The 20237-nt window shown below is 37.7% G+C and overlaps 1 protein-coding gene across 2 annotated transcripts; it reads left to right on the forward strand.

Annotated features, from left to right (window-relative positions):
• The first annotated feature begins 333 nt into the window (after positions 1-333).
• Positions 334-20237, forward strand: slc38a9 (solute carrier family 38 member 9). 2 transcript variants are annotated; one of them, XM_036594492.1, is made up of 15 exons: positions 340-506; positions 1884-2010; positions 4079-4208; positions 5963-6081; positions 6247-6310; positions 6499-6592; positions 7756-7926; positions 8024-8083; positions 9502-9696; positions 10892-10999; positions 13073-13179; positions 16233-16346; positions 16658-16806; positions 18425-18514; positions 19691-20237. In XM_036594492.1, the coding sequence occupies exons 2-15, from the start codon at positions 1919-1921 to the stop codon at positions 19854-19856; spliced, it is 1659 nt and encodes a 552-aa protein (XP_036450385.1). In that variant the 5' UTR covers positions 340-506; positions 1884-1918; the 3' UTR covers positions 19857-20237. The 2 variants fall into 2 exon arrangements, with proteins under 2 accessions (XP_036450386.1, XP_036450385.1); XM_036594493.1 differs by lacking the exon at positions 18425-18514 and having other exon boundaries at positions 334-506.

The raw sequence follows: 20237 nt of genomic DNA on the forward strand, positions 1-20237 counted from the left end.
AACGTCGTGCGGTTTAAGTTAATCAGGATAAAGACAGAATCAAATGTAAAGGTATAGAATTGATAGAATAAAACGTTTGTTTTAAAAACAATTGTTTGCTTTTTGTAGGTTAGGAGCACATGCGGTGCTGATGTGGTGGCGCGTATAATGCTGTATAAAACGGCTGTTGATCTTTTCCCTTTATAATCTGGAGCTGCGGCACTGCTAAAAAATCAGCCCTCGATAGTGGACTTAAACCGAAGTGTGTAGGGGAAGTGAGTGGAGACTTCGAATTTGAAACCTTTTGAATTAGAATCGAGCCGGAGCGAAAGAATGAGAGATGCGCGCTCTCCAGGTGTATCATGGGTATTGTAGTTCAGAGCACGTTCTCACAAAACGCGGTGAGGTGGTGTGTGGGCGAGATGTTCACTACAGGTCCAACAAGAACTTTAACCGGCGTGTGACTGTGATACGGTTCCTTTTCAAAACAAGCGAGACTGAATCGTTTCCTCAGTTTCACTTGGGAGGTGAGTAACTATAGCGTTGTTTCTATACAGGTGACAAGATGTAAACGACATAGATTATGACAGAAAAAGTTTTTTTTGTTAATGATGGAGCTCATATAGCGAAAGACTTTAGCGGGGCTCTGCTTTAGCTGTGTCAATAGGGATAGCAGTGTAGTGTAGCCAGCCACATCCTCAACATCGCTGTGTTTACAGTTTTCTAAATACAACTGGATGAACTTATCAGACACTCTGTGTGTATACAGCACCTGTATTCGCCCCCTTTTCAGTTGTTGTATGTTATGTAGCTAACTGAGCTAACGTTAGTTCATAAATCAGTGCCTCTGTCTGATGGAGCCTTTAGCTGATCATACATTTTCACAAACTTCTCTTTTGTCAAACGTCTGATTCAGCAGCTTTCAGCTATTTGCGCTTTAAAACGAAAATGTGCATGTGCATCACTCATATGCCGGGTGGCGATGCGAGGAAAGCTCAGAATCGGTTTTGTAACGTTATTCTCGTTATTCTGCTTTCTAGGCGTGCAAATAGAAAACTTTTCTAGCTATGGTCTTGTGCCCGTCTTCACTGGTGCGTTGGCACAGCAAGCATATTTCCTCGTCCATGTCCTTGTGAATGGTGATACCAGCCGCATGACTTTATATGGCTTCACATGGCTTCTGTCAAATGAGAAGAGGACCAATCATCCATGTTTAATGCGGAACGTTTAAGCTGTAAATTTCTTCACGTGCTGTCGTTAAACGTTTCCTCAAGGTTTCCAGAGCTGAGTTCTCTGCCTAACTGGTCTAATCAGCTTTTTAGTTGTCCTTGTGTTCATTCTTAATATATTATGTGTAGCTTATTTTACTGAAGGTGTTCCTTTCCTAATCTGAGAAAACCCACATCATTCCCACACATCATTGTAGAGAGCTGCAGGATGGAAGGGAAGCATCCTCAATTCACGTTTCCATACCAGTCACTGGCTTGGAATTTTGTGGCCTGTTGATTTGCACTCCTCAAAAGTAAGGTCACAGTTTAGAGGGTGGATGTAAAGTGCCCTTTTACCCCTCACCCCTATTAGTCATGCTCACATGCAGGAATGGAGCCAAGCACTTGCATTGCCCCTCGCCTTTAACAAGGGATGGGATTACTCTGTTACAAGTCTGGCTTTATCATTGGAGGTTTGTGCCACTTTCTGACAGAAAACGGGATTCTCTCAGTCAAAGGGCTTCACAGATGAGTGTCCTGTTTGAAACTGAATTTGCCAACAGATTGTTGTGATTGTATTTTGATGTCTGTGAGGAAATGGGCCTTAACTTGGCTCCTCTCTGGAATGGCAGTTTGCTGTTATTCTAAAGAGTTTGTGCAATGGAGCATTTGCTTGACTGCTTATCGTCTGTACAGGTAATGATTTTAAAGTGAAGCACTACTATTAGACGATGGAGGACGATGGGAAACCACTTCTGGGCTCAATTCAAGCAGGAGAGTACTACACGGACCAGACAGACTCGCTGGACCCCAGACAAAGAAGGTATGATGCTGTTTCAAATAGCATACCATGTATATTACCTAGATGTACTTTTATAGAAATAGTTCAAAGAAAAATAAAGTTGACACAGTTCGCTTTCCCAAAGTGCAGTATGAGAGGCTAAGACCTGTTTGTTGTTAGTCTTTTAATGGAGTTATGAGGCTAAGGAAGCTAACAAGCAATGGAAGACTATGGCCTTGTTCAGACAGGCAGCTCAAATCCAATTTTTTTGGCATATCTGATCTGAACAGGACATAGTTTCTGTAGTCTGAACGTCAAAAAGCCACATTAAATCTGACTTTCTCCAATCAGATTCAGGGTGTAACCATCTGTGAGTCAAATCTGTGTCAGATATGAAGAAGGATCACATTTGGGCCACTTTTAACTGCAGCATGAACACAGCCATAGGCTTCTGCTATATTAGCCTTGTAGCTTCACTGCGCAATATTCTTTGGGAAATGAGTACATTGTATGAGTAGTTGTTTTTTCTGTTAACTATTCCTTTAAAATCTAAAATAAATGTCTTCACAACCACTACGTAGCTCAGAGTATGTGCCAACAAAACATTTGCTATGATACAGACAGTTGCGGTCTGTGGAGTTTTTAATGCAGTTACAAAACGTTACATGAACATAAGAAGAAATAACATTCGTACAATGTTAAACATTAAAGCTTGATACAAAAAAATTTCTGGAGGTAAAATATTAGTGGTTATACACTTACCCTTGAACGTTTTCCCCTCAAATATACTTACATGGGCTGATGAGTAAGTGTATTATACGTTAAAACCTGGATACTAACAAAAGCTGTAGTTAGTATCCAGTTTAGGCAAATCCAGCTAGATAATAAACACACCTGATAGGTTACAATGCTGCATCCAGTTCATTATTAATTTGTACGCTTTTCAGACTATAACATGTTTAGTACTCAGAAGTTGTCGATTTCGGATGAAGTTGATCTGTTTCATGAACGACCTTTTTAATTGCACTGTCATAGAACAGGCATTAAATGAATGCTTTCTCAATGCACAATGTTCTGAATTAAAGTTGGGTTGTGAAGTGTTTGAAAAGTGCTGTTGAGCATTTCCCTCCACAGCTGTCTTGTTTCAGAACCACAAACAAGTCAGTCTGAATTAATCCAGTTTGGTATTTCACAAACACTGACGAAGACGTAAGTCTTCATAGTGATACATCCTGCAGCTATGCCCCCCGAAAACAGCACCCCACCCACAGCTCTTTAAGTGGCTGCAACGTGTTATTTTTAGGTCATCAAATTGTGCGGGTTACTTTGAAAGTGTTTGTGCCCAAGTTCTCAGAAATGTTCTCAAACTCTGTTTGCACGCTCCTGCACCCATATGCTGGAATGTTTTGGTTGTATGTTATTCCAGCTCTCGATAATGTTCTAAGTGTTGCCTTCACAGAAAACAGCTGGTTGCAGTTTATGCAGTTTGTGGTGATCATGACACACTTAAATCTAAAGGGAATAAAACAATCAGTGTTATCTGATTGTATATAGCGTGCATCAAAGTGTCAGATCAGCTTACAACAATCAACAGTGATATTACCAGAGCACACTTCGAAGAACAAATCTTTGTGAACTGAATAAGTGGGTTTTAAGAAGAAATGAGGCTTAATGTTACCCGGTTGTTAATAGCATGAATTAGTGTCAGATCGGTTTACAACAGTCAACCAGTGCATTTGAACTTCTCAAGAAGGTAAAAAAAAAATCTAATTGAACCTTTTTACCTTGTTGGTTTATGTGCATGGTCATATTAGTATGATATGACCACTGTGCACCAGCTGACGAAGAAAATAATATTAACCAATAAAATCATTGTTCCCCTCCCCCTCCCACCACCCCAATCTAACAGTGTGTTTATATCATATATCATGTTTTATATCATATAAAAGACAGTTCTTCTTTACTCATAATCTTCCATCAAATCTAAAACATCTTCCGATTTTCAGTTCCATCACTGTGAACCAGCAGGTACGTTCTTAAACTACAATGTCAGTTAGCTTGGCATCATTAGATAGCATCTCATGTGAGCCCTCTTCGTTCTGTGTTGCAGGCCTTTCCATGTGGAGCCCAAAAACATAGTGGAGGACTCGGCTCAGGAGCGAGTGTCTGCTGAGGCTTCAGCACTAAGCAGCAGAGTTCACTACTACAGTCGCCTGACCGCCTCCTCAGACAGACTACTGGTATTCTAAATGACCGATCAGTAACTTATTTCAGCTTTCAGTCCATGTGGTTATTAGGGGTTGAATTCTTGATCTCAGAAGAATTTGAATAGATTTTGATTCTCAGAAACAAATCAGTACATCATGAAATCTCAAATTTACCAGTGGTATGATTCAATTATGTTGATGTGAATTGTTTTTCAAGCTGCACTATGTTAGTTTTGGGGGATTTGGAGACATCCCTGTTGGAAATGTGTAATTGCTTGCAATATTAGGAAGAAACATTTTGTAACATCGTGCTTCAGACCCCTTCCCCAAGCAGATGCAAGCATGTTTAAAGAGTATTCAAAGAGAACTCAGCCAGCATTATCTACTATTGAGATCTACTATTTGAGACCTAAAAATAAAGGCATGTGATGTTAACACGTAAAAATGTATGACATGAAATCCAACCCGACACCCCTGTCCAGCCTCTACAAGGCTGTAGTTGGCTTCTTTTTTGCCAGCAATTTGTTAGAATTTCATTTGCCTTAAATGGAGCAGCAGTTACATTCTGGCACCTGTACAGGCACCTGAATGTAACTGCTGCACCATTTAAAGTGAAGCGGGAAATTCAAATAAGACTTCAGCTTTTAGCACCATTTTTTTCTCCTGACTCAGTGATGCTACTTTTTTCAATAAAAAAAAAAATCTTACATAGTGCAGCTTTAAACACTCACAGAATGCACAAATGCATCTGGAAAGGCTATACAGTACATCACGCTTTTACTTTTTTGTTTTGTTTGTTTGTTTTCATGTTTGAAAATAACATGGACATTTTGTTTTGGCCCAAAATGATGTTACGATGTTGGCCACTGGCTAAACAGTGAATGGACGCTTTATGTGGTTGAAGTCCAGAGATAATTACTTTTCCCTTATCTCAGCTCTCCGCCGTCCGTGTTTGTGCAGCTACCATGTCACGCTAAATAAGGGCGATGTAATTTCCCTTGATTTTGTTTGTGTTGGATCCCAAAGACAGTGAACTGTGCTGCATTATTCAAATCAGTTGGATTTGTCACAGATTAGCACTGATTCTCTAGCACTGAATGTAATTCTTCCACATGCTTTACATAAGGCTTGTTGAGAAATATAGAAATAGTTTCTGCACCCAGTGTTCTTTAATAAAGCCAATAGTTCTGTTTAGAACTATAATGGAAGTAAATTCCATATACCGTTCTATATAGACACTTAAAAATGATGATTCTTTAAGGGGTTTCTTTACAAAAGAAAATGGTTCTATCTAGATGGTTGATGGAGGGTTTTCTATTATTGCAAGCTTGACATCATAACAATAGAAGAACTCTTTTTGGTGCTATATAGAACCGTTTTTAAAAAAGGTTCTAAATTGAACCATATAAAACACATTCTCCATCAGTCTGATGAATCATTTCATGATGCAAATAACCATTTAATCAATTGTCATTAACATGGGAATTTACAGCCAAGAGTTAACATCACTGAATGGAATCAGATTTTCACTGGCATTTTGTACAGCAATTTATACACGATTAATATAACTTGGGGTCATTTCAAGCAGGTAAAAGCCTCCGGAAACTTTACTGGTGCAGAAGCACGCAATCTGTAAAAACTCATGGACAGGGCTAAAAACAATGAGAAACACCACTCATAATTACGTTACCCCTCCTCACCATGTAAAGCTACCTCTGCCTGAATTGTCCTTTGCAGGATCTGTATTGTAAGGTTATAATTTTGTTTGTTGTACTTGTCTTCTGAAGGCTCCTCCAGACCATGTGATACCTCCACCTGAAGAAATCTACGTATACAGCCCTCTGGGAACAGCATTTAAAGTGCATGGAAAAGATGGTGCTGCCAAAAACCCCAGCATTGTCACCATGTATGTATCAGTGGCCTTGCATTTCATAAAAGGTCCCATTTGTACATATAGTATGAACATGCATACTACAAGAATTTACTTTCAGGCGTGGCACTGTAAACCAATACAAAAAAAGTCTTTGTAAGTAATTGCAATTTTGTGTTAAGTAAACCTTTTTTTCTGAAGTTTTGCTATATGGAATACAATGATGGGGACATCTATATTGAGCATACCATGGGGAATAAAGCAGGTATGTTTTGTGTGTGTGTGTGTGTGTGTGTGTGTGTGTGTGTGTCTATGTCTATAAATGTATTATTTTTTTATTTTAAGATAGGAAATCACTGTCCTAATTTTTCTCTGTTTTTCTCTGTTTTTCTGTACTTCAATCTAACTTGTTTGTAATTAGATATTATTGTAACTGATGTCTTTCATTTCCAGGCTGGTTTCACCTTGGGGATCATCATCCTCATCTTAATGGGCTTACTGACCCTCTACTGCTGTTACAGAGTACTCAAGTCCACTAAATCAATACGTAAGCCAGCTGCACAATTACTCTGCCAAAACTACTTCATCCACAGTGCTTAGGGTTCTCCTTTGCTTAGTTCCATTATGTTGCTGAGGTTTTCGTGATACGCCTGAATGTTTTGTTCTTCTGAGGTTTTAAGAACAAGACAGAACAGGCAGAATATCCCAGTTGTATAAAGGCTATACAGCAAAGTACAGTAGTTTTTTTTATATTAACTTGTATCAAATAAAAAGCATTTTAATTAATTTCATAAGATAAAATAGCAGTTACCATAACCAACTTCACAAAGTTACTGTACCCTGGCTGTTGTTTATGGACTCTCTGTAACTGGACTAAATTTGTGTACACCCCTTTATACAAACACACTTCCCTATAGCACGTGGAACCAGAGGGAGAGAGGCTCTTTTAGCAGGTCTGTGCTACTGTTGGCACGTACCTTTCCAACCATTGCCGAGCCGTTTGCTGCTGTCAGCACACGGCTGCAGGAATGCAGGAATGGAAGACCCTGTACTTATGCATTTGTAACGTTCTGTGCTGTGGGTTGTGTACTACCTTTGTTGTTTTTCTAATGTGTTTTCTAATGCTCTAACGTAGAGATCATAGCTCATAATCCTCATAGTCCATGACTGTAAAAGCTCCAGTCGTTTGTATTCTAAGCAGAGCTCGACTGACATGCGCACTTTGAATGATACTGATCTTTAAAATCAGATTATACTGCCTGATAGAATTTTATTACAAAATAAGCACTCTAGTAGTTTTTTATTTAAGCAGTGCTTTATTGTGCAGTTAAATATGATTGCCAGTTGTCAATTATCGAATTTCTTAAGTAGCAGAAACTTTTAATAATTCTATAAATATGAAGCAAGACACTCATAAATGACCATAATATTTTATAATATTATAATATAATAATTTAATCTTAAAACTTAAAAAAAAGAGTAAATAACAAATGAAGTTGTTTTTCTTATATAACATTTAAAGATACAACTGTGCGTTATTCCCCTGATGCTGATAAAGCTTAATATTGGCCAAATTTGTTGCCAAGCAATATGTTGGCTGGGCCCTATTTCTGAGGGAGAAACAAGCTGTTCTCTGTTAAAATGCTTAAATACCAGAATTATAAAGAAACACAGACAATGAGAAAAACATGCTGTTTTTCTTCTTTGCAGCTTATGTAGATACCTCAGACTGGGAGTTTCCTGATGTATGTAAATATTACTTTGGGGCCTGTGGACAGTGGTCCAGTCTGCTGTTCTCTCTGGTGTCGCTGATCGGAGCAATGGTGGTCTACTGGGTGCTCATGTCCAACTTTCTGTTCAACACAGGAAAATTCATCTACAGTAAGCAGCCATTATTACAGTCATTCTGTTTCTGTGTGTGATTCTCTGATAGTTATTTAGTTACTGTCTCTCTTGTGTCTTTTATTCTCACCACCAGACTTCGTTCACAATGTCAACATGTCTGACACAGAGTTTGGGACAAATGGAACAGACAGGGGTGAGTACTTTTAAAGTATTACTGGTTCAGAGCCCAACTCCTCTAGCGCACCTTCCTGTCTTCAACAGCCGTTTGCCTGTTCTGGCTCTTTCCATCTGTGTGTCTAAATCTTTTAAAACTTGGCCCCTTTTAGGTTTATCTGAGCTTTGTAGTTGTGCCAGTATTGAGCTTTGTAGTTACGCCAGCTACTGAGTGCAAATATGAAAATATGGTGCAAATAAATGGATTGGATTGGATTTTGATCTACGGCCTGATATGTTTAATCCTCTGACTGCGTGTGAAGCACTGAGAATCCAAAAAAAAATGCCCGCAAAAATGTACAGTACTGTGCAAAGTCTTAGGGACCACAGCAAACATTTTGAAACCCTTTAAATAGTTAATAAATGGGTTTCTGCTTGTAAAAACATTATATAACAGTAGAATAAATGCACACAATTATTACTGTAATGCAGTAAAAATGAACAAGACTTTGTTGTTTTCAGAAAAGTTGATATATTTTGAGTTAGTTAGAAGAGCAAAGTTTTGGTTCCGGATATGGCCTGGTGCACCCAGCCAAATGATTTTTTTCCCCACTATTTACCACCATTGATTTGTTCAGAACCGTCAGTGGCACACCTGATTTACAGGGAAATTTCACCACCTCTTTCAGTATCTGCATGATTTGATCACTGAGACATGAACAAAGTCATCCAGGGTGGTTTGATGTGAAATGCTCTGTTCTAAAGAAACTCACTGAGTCAGAATTGTTCACAGTTCTGGTGAGAGGAGCCTGACATCTGAAGAGATGCCTCTACAAGCCATCTCACAGCAAGTTATTACCTGAAACGCAGATGTTGCCTCTTGCCTAAGACATTGTTTTACTATAGTTTTGAGATGAGGTTTTGGCCTAAAACCTTTTTTTTTTTATATCCTTTCATGGCAGAGAAGGACATGCAGGTTGTTGTAAGGCAGAACAGGCCCCAAAGAGACAGAAAATGATTTTTTTTCCCCACTATTTACCACCATTTAATCATTATCAACATTGTATACAAACATTCACATGACAAATGTAGATTGATTGGTCATTTTAGGTAGTAAATAAAATGGCTATATTAAATTCATAAACATTGCAACCCCGGCGCATCATCACTGTTGTAATTAAATCTCGGTAGAACTTTTTTGTTTGTTTGTTTTGTTTTTATTCAACAATAAACCATTTTATATCAAACCACTCTGAATGACTTTGTTTACATCAGCTGAATTATGCAGCAGAAATTCTGAAAGATCAGTGGAATTTCAACTTTAATTTAATAAAATACTGATTAGCCAGTTCAGGTATTGCATGAAAGCTACAGCCGTAAGTCAAAGCCAAGGACTGTTTAGAAACAGGTATTTTTAAGAGTGTGGTAGTAACTGTCTGTTCACCTGCTCTGTTTCAGTGGTGTGTCCATATCCAGATGTGGATCCACACAGCAACAACAGCATTACCCTGCATTATCTTGGTGACAACAGCACAGCTGTGTTTGACCGCTGGTGGAGTAAAACCAACACCATCCCCTTCTACCTTATCATCCTGCTGCTGCCGTTGCTCAACTTCCGCTCAGCCTCCTTCTTCGCCAGGTTCACGTTTCTGGGTAAGACACCATCTTAACATATCACTCTGACAATCTCTACCTGAAAACGTGACAGCGACTGATATTCTTGCCACTTTTAAAAAGGTATCTTGAAAATAAATTACATATAACTCTGGGCATTGACCCTATTTAAATTTATGTACATTATGATTGATTACACTTGATTTTGCCAATTAAATTTTTTATTACTATTTTTAAAAATATTTTTTCACTTTTTTTGTTTGTATATCACCCATATATCATCATTGTTGGAAACCTGTATCTCAGTTTTTGCTGTTTTTTTGTTTTTTTTTTGTAATTTGAAAATACCAGCTACCATTTAGTGTCAAAATTTCATAACAAACAAATCAGTAGAAATGGTCCAAAATGAGTTAAAGTAAAATCAAGATACAGTAATTTACATTAAAATTTAAGACTTCAGAGACTTCAGTGCGTGGCGTCTCTGTAAAGGTACTTTTTGAAGATGAAAGATTTTGTTCCAACAGTAACATTTATTATTATTAGTAGTAGTAGTAGTAGTAGTAGTAATTTTACTATAGCAACAAAAACAAAACAACAGCAACAATATTATTATTATTATTATTATTATTATTATTATTGCTGCCATGGTTTCCACTTTGCCCTATAGTGGTGAGACATTCGGGAAATCATGAGCTAATTTTAACACAGACTTAGAGTACAGAGTTAGAGTAAAATCAAGTTTTGAAATCCTGTAAAGTTACTTTTTTGGAGATGAAAGGTCTTGTTCCGACAGTAACTATTATTATTATTATTATTATTATTATTATTATTGTTGTTGTTGTTGTTGTTATTATTGCCTCCATGGTTTCCACATTGCCCTACTGTGATGAGAAGTTCAGGAAATCATGAGATAATTTTAACACAGACTTAATAAGACGTGTTTGAATATTGTTGTTTGATATTATAATAAAGTACCAGTATGCCTTTGACAATGTGGTCATATGTTTTGTATATCTGATCAATTTTTTTGTATTATGGGAATAATACGTTTGTATGTCCGCAAAATGGTTTGCATTCTCCTGTATAGTACATATTGTTTTGTTTATACTTTCATCTTTCATAGTGATGCCTATTGACTGGTAGGCAGCTGCCGTGTGTGGCTGAATGGTTGTTTTGTTGGTTTGGTAGCCCACATGACGGCCGTTGTGTAACAAGCTCTCATTGTTCTTCACAGGCACGGTTTCAGTGATCTACCTTATTGTTTTAGTCACCATCAAAGCCTTTCGACTAGGATTTCACCTGGAGTTCCACTGGTTTCATTCCACTGAGCTTTTCGTTCCAGGTGAATACTGTAACAATTTTCCAGTATTGTAGTGACCCACTGTATACATATGTACACTGTTGTCCATATTTAATTTTTTAGGATGCAACACTGGGGAATTGTTGATTGTTAAGGGAATCCAAGAACATGTGGGCTGCATTTGAATGTTGTGCATACAAGTTTATACATTCATTAGACATACCCCACTAGCTGTGTTTCATATCAGTGCATTGCACATCATGCAGAGTGTGAGCATTGGTAACAAGCAACTAAATGTTTTACTCTTGGTTGTTTTAAAAAAAAAAAAAACCTTGGCTAATAAAATCAGCCATTGGCAAATCAAGCTGTTAAGAAATTGGACTCTGGCTCACAAATTCATGATTAGTGCACCCCTAAAGAAAGGCATCTCATAATGTTCCAGTAGGTCTGCAGAGGTCATAGTCTCATTACACAGAACTGATGACAGGAATGAAAATACGATTAGGCTTATTTTACAGAGCTTTAGATTAATAATTGTTGTGTGGGAGGAAAATCTCTAGACAGCCTAGCACTTAAGTACCTCTGTAGACTCCATGCATGAAACCTGTTCAAGTCCCAGCTTGTGCAAATTCAAGTGTCTTTACATGAGATTGGACTAGAAATACACAGTAATTGCCGTATGTTCATGCAGTAGAGGAGAGGGGGGCACAAAATAAATAAATAAACAAAAAGAAATAATTTTCTTTTTTGGCAAGATTCATCATTTGTAGTGCAAGTAAACTACAAATCTCATCTACAAATTAAAACATAAACTTTGTTTTCCAGTACCTACCATGAACAGTTCAGCCAAAAGCAGTGGAGTACAAATGTTTTTAATAATAAATTGTAGTAAGTTGTAATAGATGGAGGAGTAATAAGCGACCAGTTATATGGGATGAAAAGGTCTGATAAATCTATGCAAATACAATTAATTGGACAATTTAATGTTGTCTGAACAAGAAGAACGTGAAAATATATGCACAAAATGTGATTAGCCAAAAATGTTAAACGAGGCAAATTCATTCATTTACAAGTAGAACAACAAGTATCAGCACAATAAAACTGAAAGATGTTATTTACATACATCTATAGTATGTTTTTGGACAAATCTGTGCATAAAAACATCCAAAAAATGTTTAAAATTTTTTTGGCCATCTCTTATTTTTTCCCTTGGGAGGCTGTTGTAACACTGAGTTAACTAACCTCGCCATGTTCATGCAGTAGGGCTGTACTTTAGCTTGGCTAGCTCCCACTATGTTTGTTCTTCAAAATAGTGCTATTTTGCAGGCATGTAGTGGGTGAATAAAATAATACGGTTGTGAATTCTTGCGACTTATAACTTAGTTATTGAAAAATTATGATAAAAAAAGCTGCTTTCATGGTATGAAAACAGTCTTCAGAGTGAATCTTCAGAAATATCTGTCCATTTACTGTCAGTTTTCATAGAAAATATTGCTATGTTAATACAAGAATATGACGAACAGCATGTTCTTCTTCTCTTTAACTACATAAAATCTGTGCTACATTTGTTTTGGGTTGTGCGCCTCAGTTCCCTAATCTTCAGTAGTGAAATAACAAAGTAAAAAGCCCAAATCTTCATCCCTTGGTTTTAGAGTTGTTGAATTTGATAAAAGCCTCAAAGCTTCTTCTAGGAACACTGTGTTAAATCAGATATTCGTTGCTTACATAACTGACATTCAACATGATGTATAAACAATGAACTCAAAGTTAGAGTGGACAGTTTTAGCACAGCATTGTATCCTGATATTTTTCAGGCCAGTTAGCAAAAAGGGCAATGCCATGTAAATAATCTGCATAGGTCAACTTGTGCATACTTGGAAAAGTGCAGACATGGGTTAATGCCCTAAACTATGAATTTAAACCCTGGGTTAGATTCTGTTGTAATTTGAGACCCTCATTAAGTATTGATGCTGCATTGGGTCCGGAATTTTCTTCCTGCTTCTAAATACTTATATATAGAGTATATTTTCAGTGCACTCAAAAAAAGTATGTATTGTTCCCTCGTCTGTGAATGTTTGTTCACTTGTAGTTTTTGTGTGCTGTTTTTTTTTGTAGAATTTAGGTTACTGTTCCCTCAGCTGACTGGTGTTCTCACACTGGCCTTTTTCATCCACAACTGCATCATCACCCTCATGAAGAACAACAGAAATCAGGAGAATAATGTAAGTACTACTCTTTTTTACATCCCACATGAATACAATTAATCTAGCTTCCTACAGTTCACAGTCACGTTACCTCTGAAGGATTAATATGTAGCTAGGAGGAAGTTGCCATAGACAATAATTTAGTGTGTTTCTCAGTGCTTTGAAAACACACTAGTAATAGATGCCTCCTAGATTAGCATCGCAGAAAAATACAACATTTAATTCCGGTACAAATGCAGTAAAATAAATAGAATAGACATTTTACCACAGTAGTTCAGCATTGCCTAAAGAGTCTGAACTTTCTAGATTACAGTAAACACATCAAATATTGTTCTGAAAGATTGATCAAATTCAAATATGTCTGATGCCAATCAGACAGTATCATCTTGCATCTCAAACCAAACTAGACTGTCACAGTAAAATATCAGTTTCTTTTCCCAAGGAGTGCTGGGATCCATGTGCAATCAGGCACTGGTACTGGTCATCAGGCACTTCACTGGTAACAAACGACCACAAATTCTTCCCTCAAAAAAATACACCCATCTTTGAAAGATCAAAATACACAGACTTGCAGCTAAATTTTACCAACACTTTTAACTGAGCAATTTATGAAAGTGTTCTTCATTGGATGCAAATATAGGACACATAGTTTAAGCAGAAAAACTGCTGGAGAATTCCTAAAGTTTGTTGTTGAAGAACTGCTCCACTCAACACGGTAGTAGTGCTGCACAGCTACCTCTCTATATTCTAAAAAAACCCAGAGAATGGAATTCACTTGTGATTAATGGTCTGTCCCACTCATTGGGTTTGTGGGTTTGCTAAACTGCATGTGATGTTTTTCTGAATTTAGCAGGTATACAAGCACTTGTTGAGGTCGCAAGTGTTCTTATATGTATCACATCTGTGTGGAATTACTAGTTGCAAAAATTCTTGCAATGTTAACAGGGGTAGGACAGATCCACTCCAGTATTGGTTCCATTGCCAGATGAGACAGTTTCAGTCTCCAGCATGTTTTGTAATCAGTAGTGTCATTTTGGCATTCAGCTACAAACCCATGGGTTCCTCACCAAAGCATTTGTACAGGCTGGTTCACTACGGCTCCAGCTGTTTTAAATGTCTTTATTAATGCCCTAACAGTGTATAAGGGCATTTCCAGCATAGCTGTTTATTATGGCCTATTTATTGACTGTTTATTATAAACTATTTATTTTTGTGAAGGTCAACACACTTTTTAGTTTCATTTCAGTTTTGCTTTCTCTAATCTTTCCTGTGTTAAAGAATGGCTAAGGGAATTTGGCCTCTGTCACACTTCACATTTATACCACAGCTAAACGTGAAGTCATGGTTGGAGGACTGTTTAAGAGTTCCTGAACACTTTAAATATAAATGGAAACATGCTTCACTTACATTTTGTCCCTACAAAATTCTGTGGGTGCCAATAATTGATTATTTTGTAAAAAAAATAAATAAATAAATAAATAAATAATAATAAAAATAGTAATAAAAAGGATTTTTGTTTGCTTGTACTAAATTTACTTCAATTAAAGGTTAGATATTTGTCGTATTTTGATCATGAGATTGGGCAAATTAACCACAGCCTTTTTAACCATCGTCACCGAGGGTGCCAGTAATTATGGAGCTGACTAGCTGTAGTTCTACAATGGAATAGTTTTACTTTTAAAACGGCAGTGCTGTACTTTGCATGGGAAACTTAGGATAGTTGTTCTCTGTGGTGCAGATGTGCTGATCAGGAAGTGTCCATATCAGAGAAGAATATAACAGCTATTGTCAGCAGAAGTGTGACTCTTTTGTCTGTGTCGTGGTTTTTTAATGGCGTTTCCTGCTTGTTTCACATCATGTTTTATCGCAGTATTTCCTGGTCACATGCTATGCTAAACAAAAGAATGAACCATCATACATTTATCTGTCATCTAAACTGTGCCTGGACAGTGACATAGCTGGGGGACCACTGAGGTCATGGTCTGAGCTATTTTTATAAAATCAGAACTTTCACTGGCCTGTTATTGTGTAAAATCCATATCTGTTCTGCACATTCTTGGCACAGTTGTATGCAGAAAGCCAGAATATGTGTTTTGTTGATCTTCTACAGAGAACTTAGAAGAACAAAACATGTAACTTGACAAGTGATGTTCAAACTTCTGCATAAAACTGTATGAATTTTTTATTCTACCCATTCTGTTGTATAAAATTGAAGCAGTGTAGGCCTGCTGGGTCACAGTGCAGTAAGAACAGACTTTACTGCTTAGTGATTTGATGAGTTAAATTCTGTGCTCATATGAATTTAAAAGGGGAAATTCACAGAGGTGGTGACAGGAACCAGACGTCTGAAGAGTTTGGTGTCTTTAAAATATGCCTCACAGACATTTATTACATTAATGTTTATGAATATGCTGCCTGATGCTTAACATACTGTTTTAAATACATTCATGGTGAAGAGGTACATGCTGGTCGCCGTAAAGCAAAATAGTCCCCAGAGAAAATGTATTTTTTTAGATTTATCAGTTTTACCATCATCCATGTCACATATATAAATGTAGAGAACACATTTAAGTTCACTGATTTGTTTTGGGTAGTAAGGAAATGGCTATATTTGTGTTGTAGATATTGTGACCCTGGTTCCAGTCACCACCACTGTAAAGAGTCAGTATGTTTCTCTGTAATAAACCCTTTTACTTCAATATCAGCGAGTAAATTATATTCCAGTTCCAGTACTGGTTAAATTTCCCTTTAAGCAATCAAGCCACTTTTTCTTTGACTGAGGAAAACTATCATAGGATTCTTGGAGTGAATTAAACACGTAGCAGTGTACAATATAAAAAATAGAGAAATTCCTGCTAAAGAGGAGATTAGGACAGTGGTAGAGGGGTGGGATTCTGATGCCCACCGTTCAAAAATGTATTTAGTTTCCCATAAATGTATGTATACAAGTACATGCAAGCCGTTGACATTCCACAGTTTTTGTCCTGGTGTTTTTGTGTTATTTCTTGCTGTTTTTATTGTAGGTCACGGGGATTAACTCTAATGAGACGTGTTTTTTTTTGTGGTTGCAGGTACGAGATTTGTCCTTGGCTTACCTGCTAGTCGGAGTAACATACCTGTATGTGGGGGTGCTGATCTTTGCAGCCTTTCCGTCTCCACCACTGTCTAAAGAGTGCCTTGAGCCAGTAAGAGTTCTTTCTTTTTTGTCATAATTCACATTTTAATGGATTTTAAAGCAAAATTACATATTGAAATTACTGCCTACGCAAAAGTTAAGGCACATTTTATATTTTGTTTTATTTTTCCAATACGTTAAATGTTGGCAAATTGTGCATTACAGTTTGCTAAAAAATGCCATATTAAATTTGACAAACTGTATGTGTAGCTATGCACACGCTCATATCCTGATCTACATGGCTATAGAACATATTTATACAAGGCATGATGTGTAACTATAGATTATGCTGCTGACCTTATGACTTTAACTCTGTTGCAGAACTTTCTGGATAACTTCCCCAGCAGTGATGTGTGGGTATTTGTGGCTCGGACCTTCCTGCTGTTCCAGATGACCACTGTCTACCCGCTGCTGGGTTACCTGGTCCGGGTGCAGCTGATGGGTCAGATTTTTGGTGAACACTACCCCAGGTAGACTTTCTTAAACGTTGTTGTAACAAAACCTCGAAATGGTAAATTTGTAGGGGAAAAAGTTCCTAAAGGGGAATTCCAATGATTCTTTAAAAGAAATTTCATAATTCAGAGTAACTCAGATTGGTTTGATGTGAAATAGTGCATTGTGGAGAAACTCACCGTCGCAGGTTTCTTTTAGTATTATTATTATTATTAAGTGCCGTAAGCTCGATTCTGACTCCTGGCGACTATATGGACAGGGTTTCTCCCGAATATCCTGTCTGCTGTTTGATTAATGTGGCTTGTTTGATTACTGGCCGGTTCATGATTCCTCTGATTGTCTCCATCCATCTTATTGTTGGCCGTCCTCCTCTACCTTCAACATAGCAAGCATAGTTTTCTTTTCCATTGAATTGGTTCTTCTTATAATTTGTCCAAATAAAGAGAGGTTCGGTTCAGTTTGGTTACTTGAGTTTCAAGCGAGGTGAGGCTTGATTTGGTCAACAATCAGTGAATTTTCCCTGCTGTCCAAGATACTCTCAGCCGGCTCCTCCAGCACCAGTTCAAAGTCATCAGTATCTTTCTTTTCCTGCTTTTTAATTGTCAAGCTTTCACTTCTATAAAGAACTATAGAAAAGACCATAGCCTGGACAATTCTGGTCTTTGTTCGTAAAAACAGTCTCTATCATGTTTCTTGACTTTTGAATCCTATGTTATTCATTTCTTTACAATATTTGCTGTCAAAAACAACCAGTGAACCAACAGGTGAGTTTTAAATGTGATGTCGATTATGGTAGAGTAGGGGGAGAATCGGGTGCTGTTTTGCCCTGCATGTGTTTAAGGTCAAACAAACAAGAACAATGTCTCAGGCATCAGGAATGCACTTGTAAACATTAAATGTAATGGCTTTCTGTGTGGGAGCTTTAAGAGGATTTAAATGCTTCTGATGTCATCACTGCTGTAAACTATTCTGACTCGTCTAGTTTCCCTAGAATTGCTAATCCTACAACAAGCCACTCTGAATGACTTTAACCTTTTAGCAAATTCATTGAAATATGCAAAAATAAAAAATGGAAATTCTCTCACTCTGTGATTGTATGTTACTGTAATGAGGTTTTGTTCCAAGAACTTGATTTCTCTGATATTCAGCGTAAAACCAAGTGTCACCATTTCCAGTTTGTTGTCACCCCATCGGAGGTTTACATGCTCGACTGGTTTACAATGCTGACACTGTTTGTTCCACAAGTGTCATTTGTATGTCTCTCCCCATCAGTACCAGTAGGGTATGGAAATCATTACTTACATGCAAATAAATGTAGCGTTGGGCTCCATTTATGAAAACGTGATTAGATTAGATTTTTATCAGGATGAAGACTGGACAAAGCACCGTTTCCAAATAGCATGGAGTTGTTGGCAGTGTGGTAATTTTTCAGGGAAGAATGAATAAGATAAATGATAAGACGTATACAGGATGTTGGGGAAATGTTGCTTCTGCAGTTTTGCTTGTTTCGAGGCCAACATGCTTTAGAAGCTGAAATCCTACCTAAGAATTTGTCATAAATGATCCTTTCAGTTTAGTCAGAATAGCTCACGTGATTGAAGCGGCTGTTAACAGTTCTCTTCTTTCTCTTTCTAGTTTCGTCCATGTTTTCTTACTGAACGTCCTCGTTGTGGGTGCTGGGGTACTCATGGCCAGGTTTTACCCCAACATTGGTTCCATTATCAGGTGAGAGGAGCTTGTTTTCACATTAACAAAACACAACCTTTTACTTGCAAGACCAGGGGTGGTTTGTCAGGCTAAAACACTGGGTTGACACTAGAATATATAGATGGGATCTCTTTGATGGAGGAGTTCTATTTTGGCTGAATAGTTTTATTTTATACTAAGCACTAACATTAGATAAGAAACCTTATGAAGGAAATGCTATGCAGAAGTCAGAGACCACTCTTTTGTGATATAATTTCCAGTCAGAATGGCCATTAAGTAAGCAAGTTATACATTTATTTCTCAGCATCAGGGAAAAAAAATAAAATTACACAGAAAACTGAAATTACACCCAAATATAATTTCAATTTTTCAGTATTTTCCGTCCACACTTTGCCTTTATTACAGCTTCCATTCTTTTCAGTAGACTTGCTTTCAGTTTTTCAGAGAAATCTGCATGAATATTTTTCCACATCTCCAAAGTTCAGTTTCAGAAGCTGGTTTTGCATTTTCTGCTTCTCACAATCCAGATAATCCCAAACACAGTTAGTGATGTTGAGGTCTGGACTGGGGGTGGTCAGTCCATTATTCCTAGAACACCAGCGGCTTCTTTGTTCTATTAGCATTTTTTTTCCTTTTCTCAGAAAGGGCTTCTTGACAGCTACACATCCTTTCAGACTCAGTGTTGAGTTGTCTTCACACAGTGAAAGGATGGACAGAAACACCTGTGGATTTTTTCAGATCTGAAGCAGGAGTGGAGCTTTTCTTTGTCCTCTCTCTCAAAGATGAAAGCTTTAAGTGCTGTTTATCTGAAGGTGACAGTTATGGTGGTCTACCAGGTCTTGCACAGTTGTTTCGAGTCTCATTTAATCTCTATTTTTTAATATTTTTTTGAACTCCAGTTTTGGAAACGTCCCCTTCCTTATGCAAGTGGATTATGTTGTCTAATCTCCTTATAAGTATCTCCTAAAAAATGAATATCTTGTACTCAGTGGCTGTTTTAGCTGGAAATGTAATCAAAGGGTGCTCTCTGATTCTTTTATATTGCTGTATTTGTGAATTGCCTCCTAAACATTGTGACTTGTCTGAGCATGTGGTGCTAAGGCATTACAGATCATTACAAACCTTACAATGTTACTCAAGCAAAACATGCATGTAATGTAAAAGGCTCCTAACTCTGTGTTTGTGTTTCTGCAGGTACTCTGGAGCCACATGCGGCCTGGCTCTGGTCTTCGTCCTCCCTTCAGTCATTCACATGATCGCACTGAGACGCTCTGGCGAGTTACGCTGGCCCTCTGCCTGCTTCCACAGTCTTCTTATTTTGCTGGGTGTAGCCAATCTCCTGGGCCAGTTTTTCATGTAGCACCCTCTTTTCTTTAGCACACTGTCACTCACTCACTCACACTCAGTCTTCCTCCCTCACTTAGTCATTAAGTGCAGGGAGGCTGGTTCCACTCTGTTAAGGTACTGCACGCTAGGTGGCAGTTCTGATTGTATTGGGGTGATTGTTCTGGTAATATACTGTAGGTGGCAGTTCTGGTATTGTGTGTTATGTTGAAGTTTGCACAGTAGGTGGCAGGTAGGTTTTAGTATAGCAGAAGGTGCTTCTTTAGGAGCATTTCATAGCAATAAAGCCATGACACTCTGACCTCAGCAAGCATGGCTACTTTGGCATTAATACACAGCCTCTCTGTCTAATAGAGTGGACCAGCAGCAAAATGTTACTGACAAAAACAAAAATTCA

This window comes from Colossoma macropomum, unplaced genomic scaffold, assembly GCF_904425465.1.
Source record: "Colossoma macropomum unplaced genomic scaffold, Colossoma_macropomum, whole genome shotgun sequence".
Lineage (NCBI taxonomy): Eukaryota > Metazoa > Chordata > Actinopteri > Characiformes > Serrasalmidae > Colossoma > Colossoma macropomum.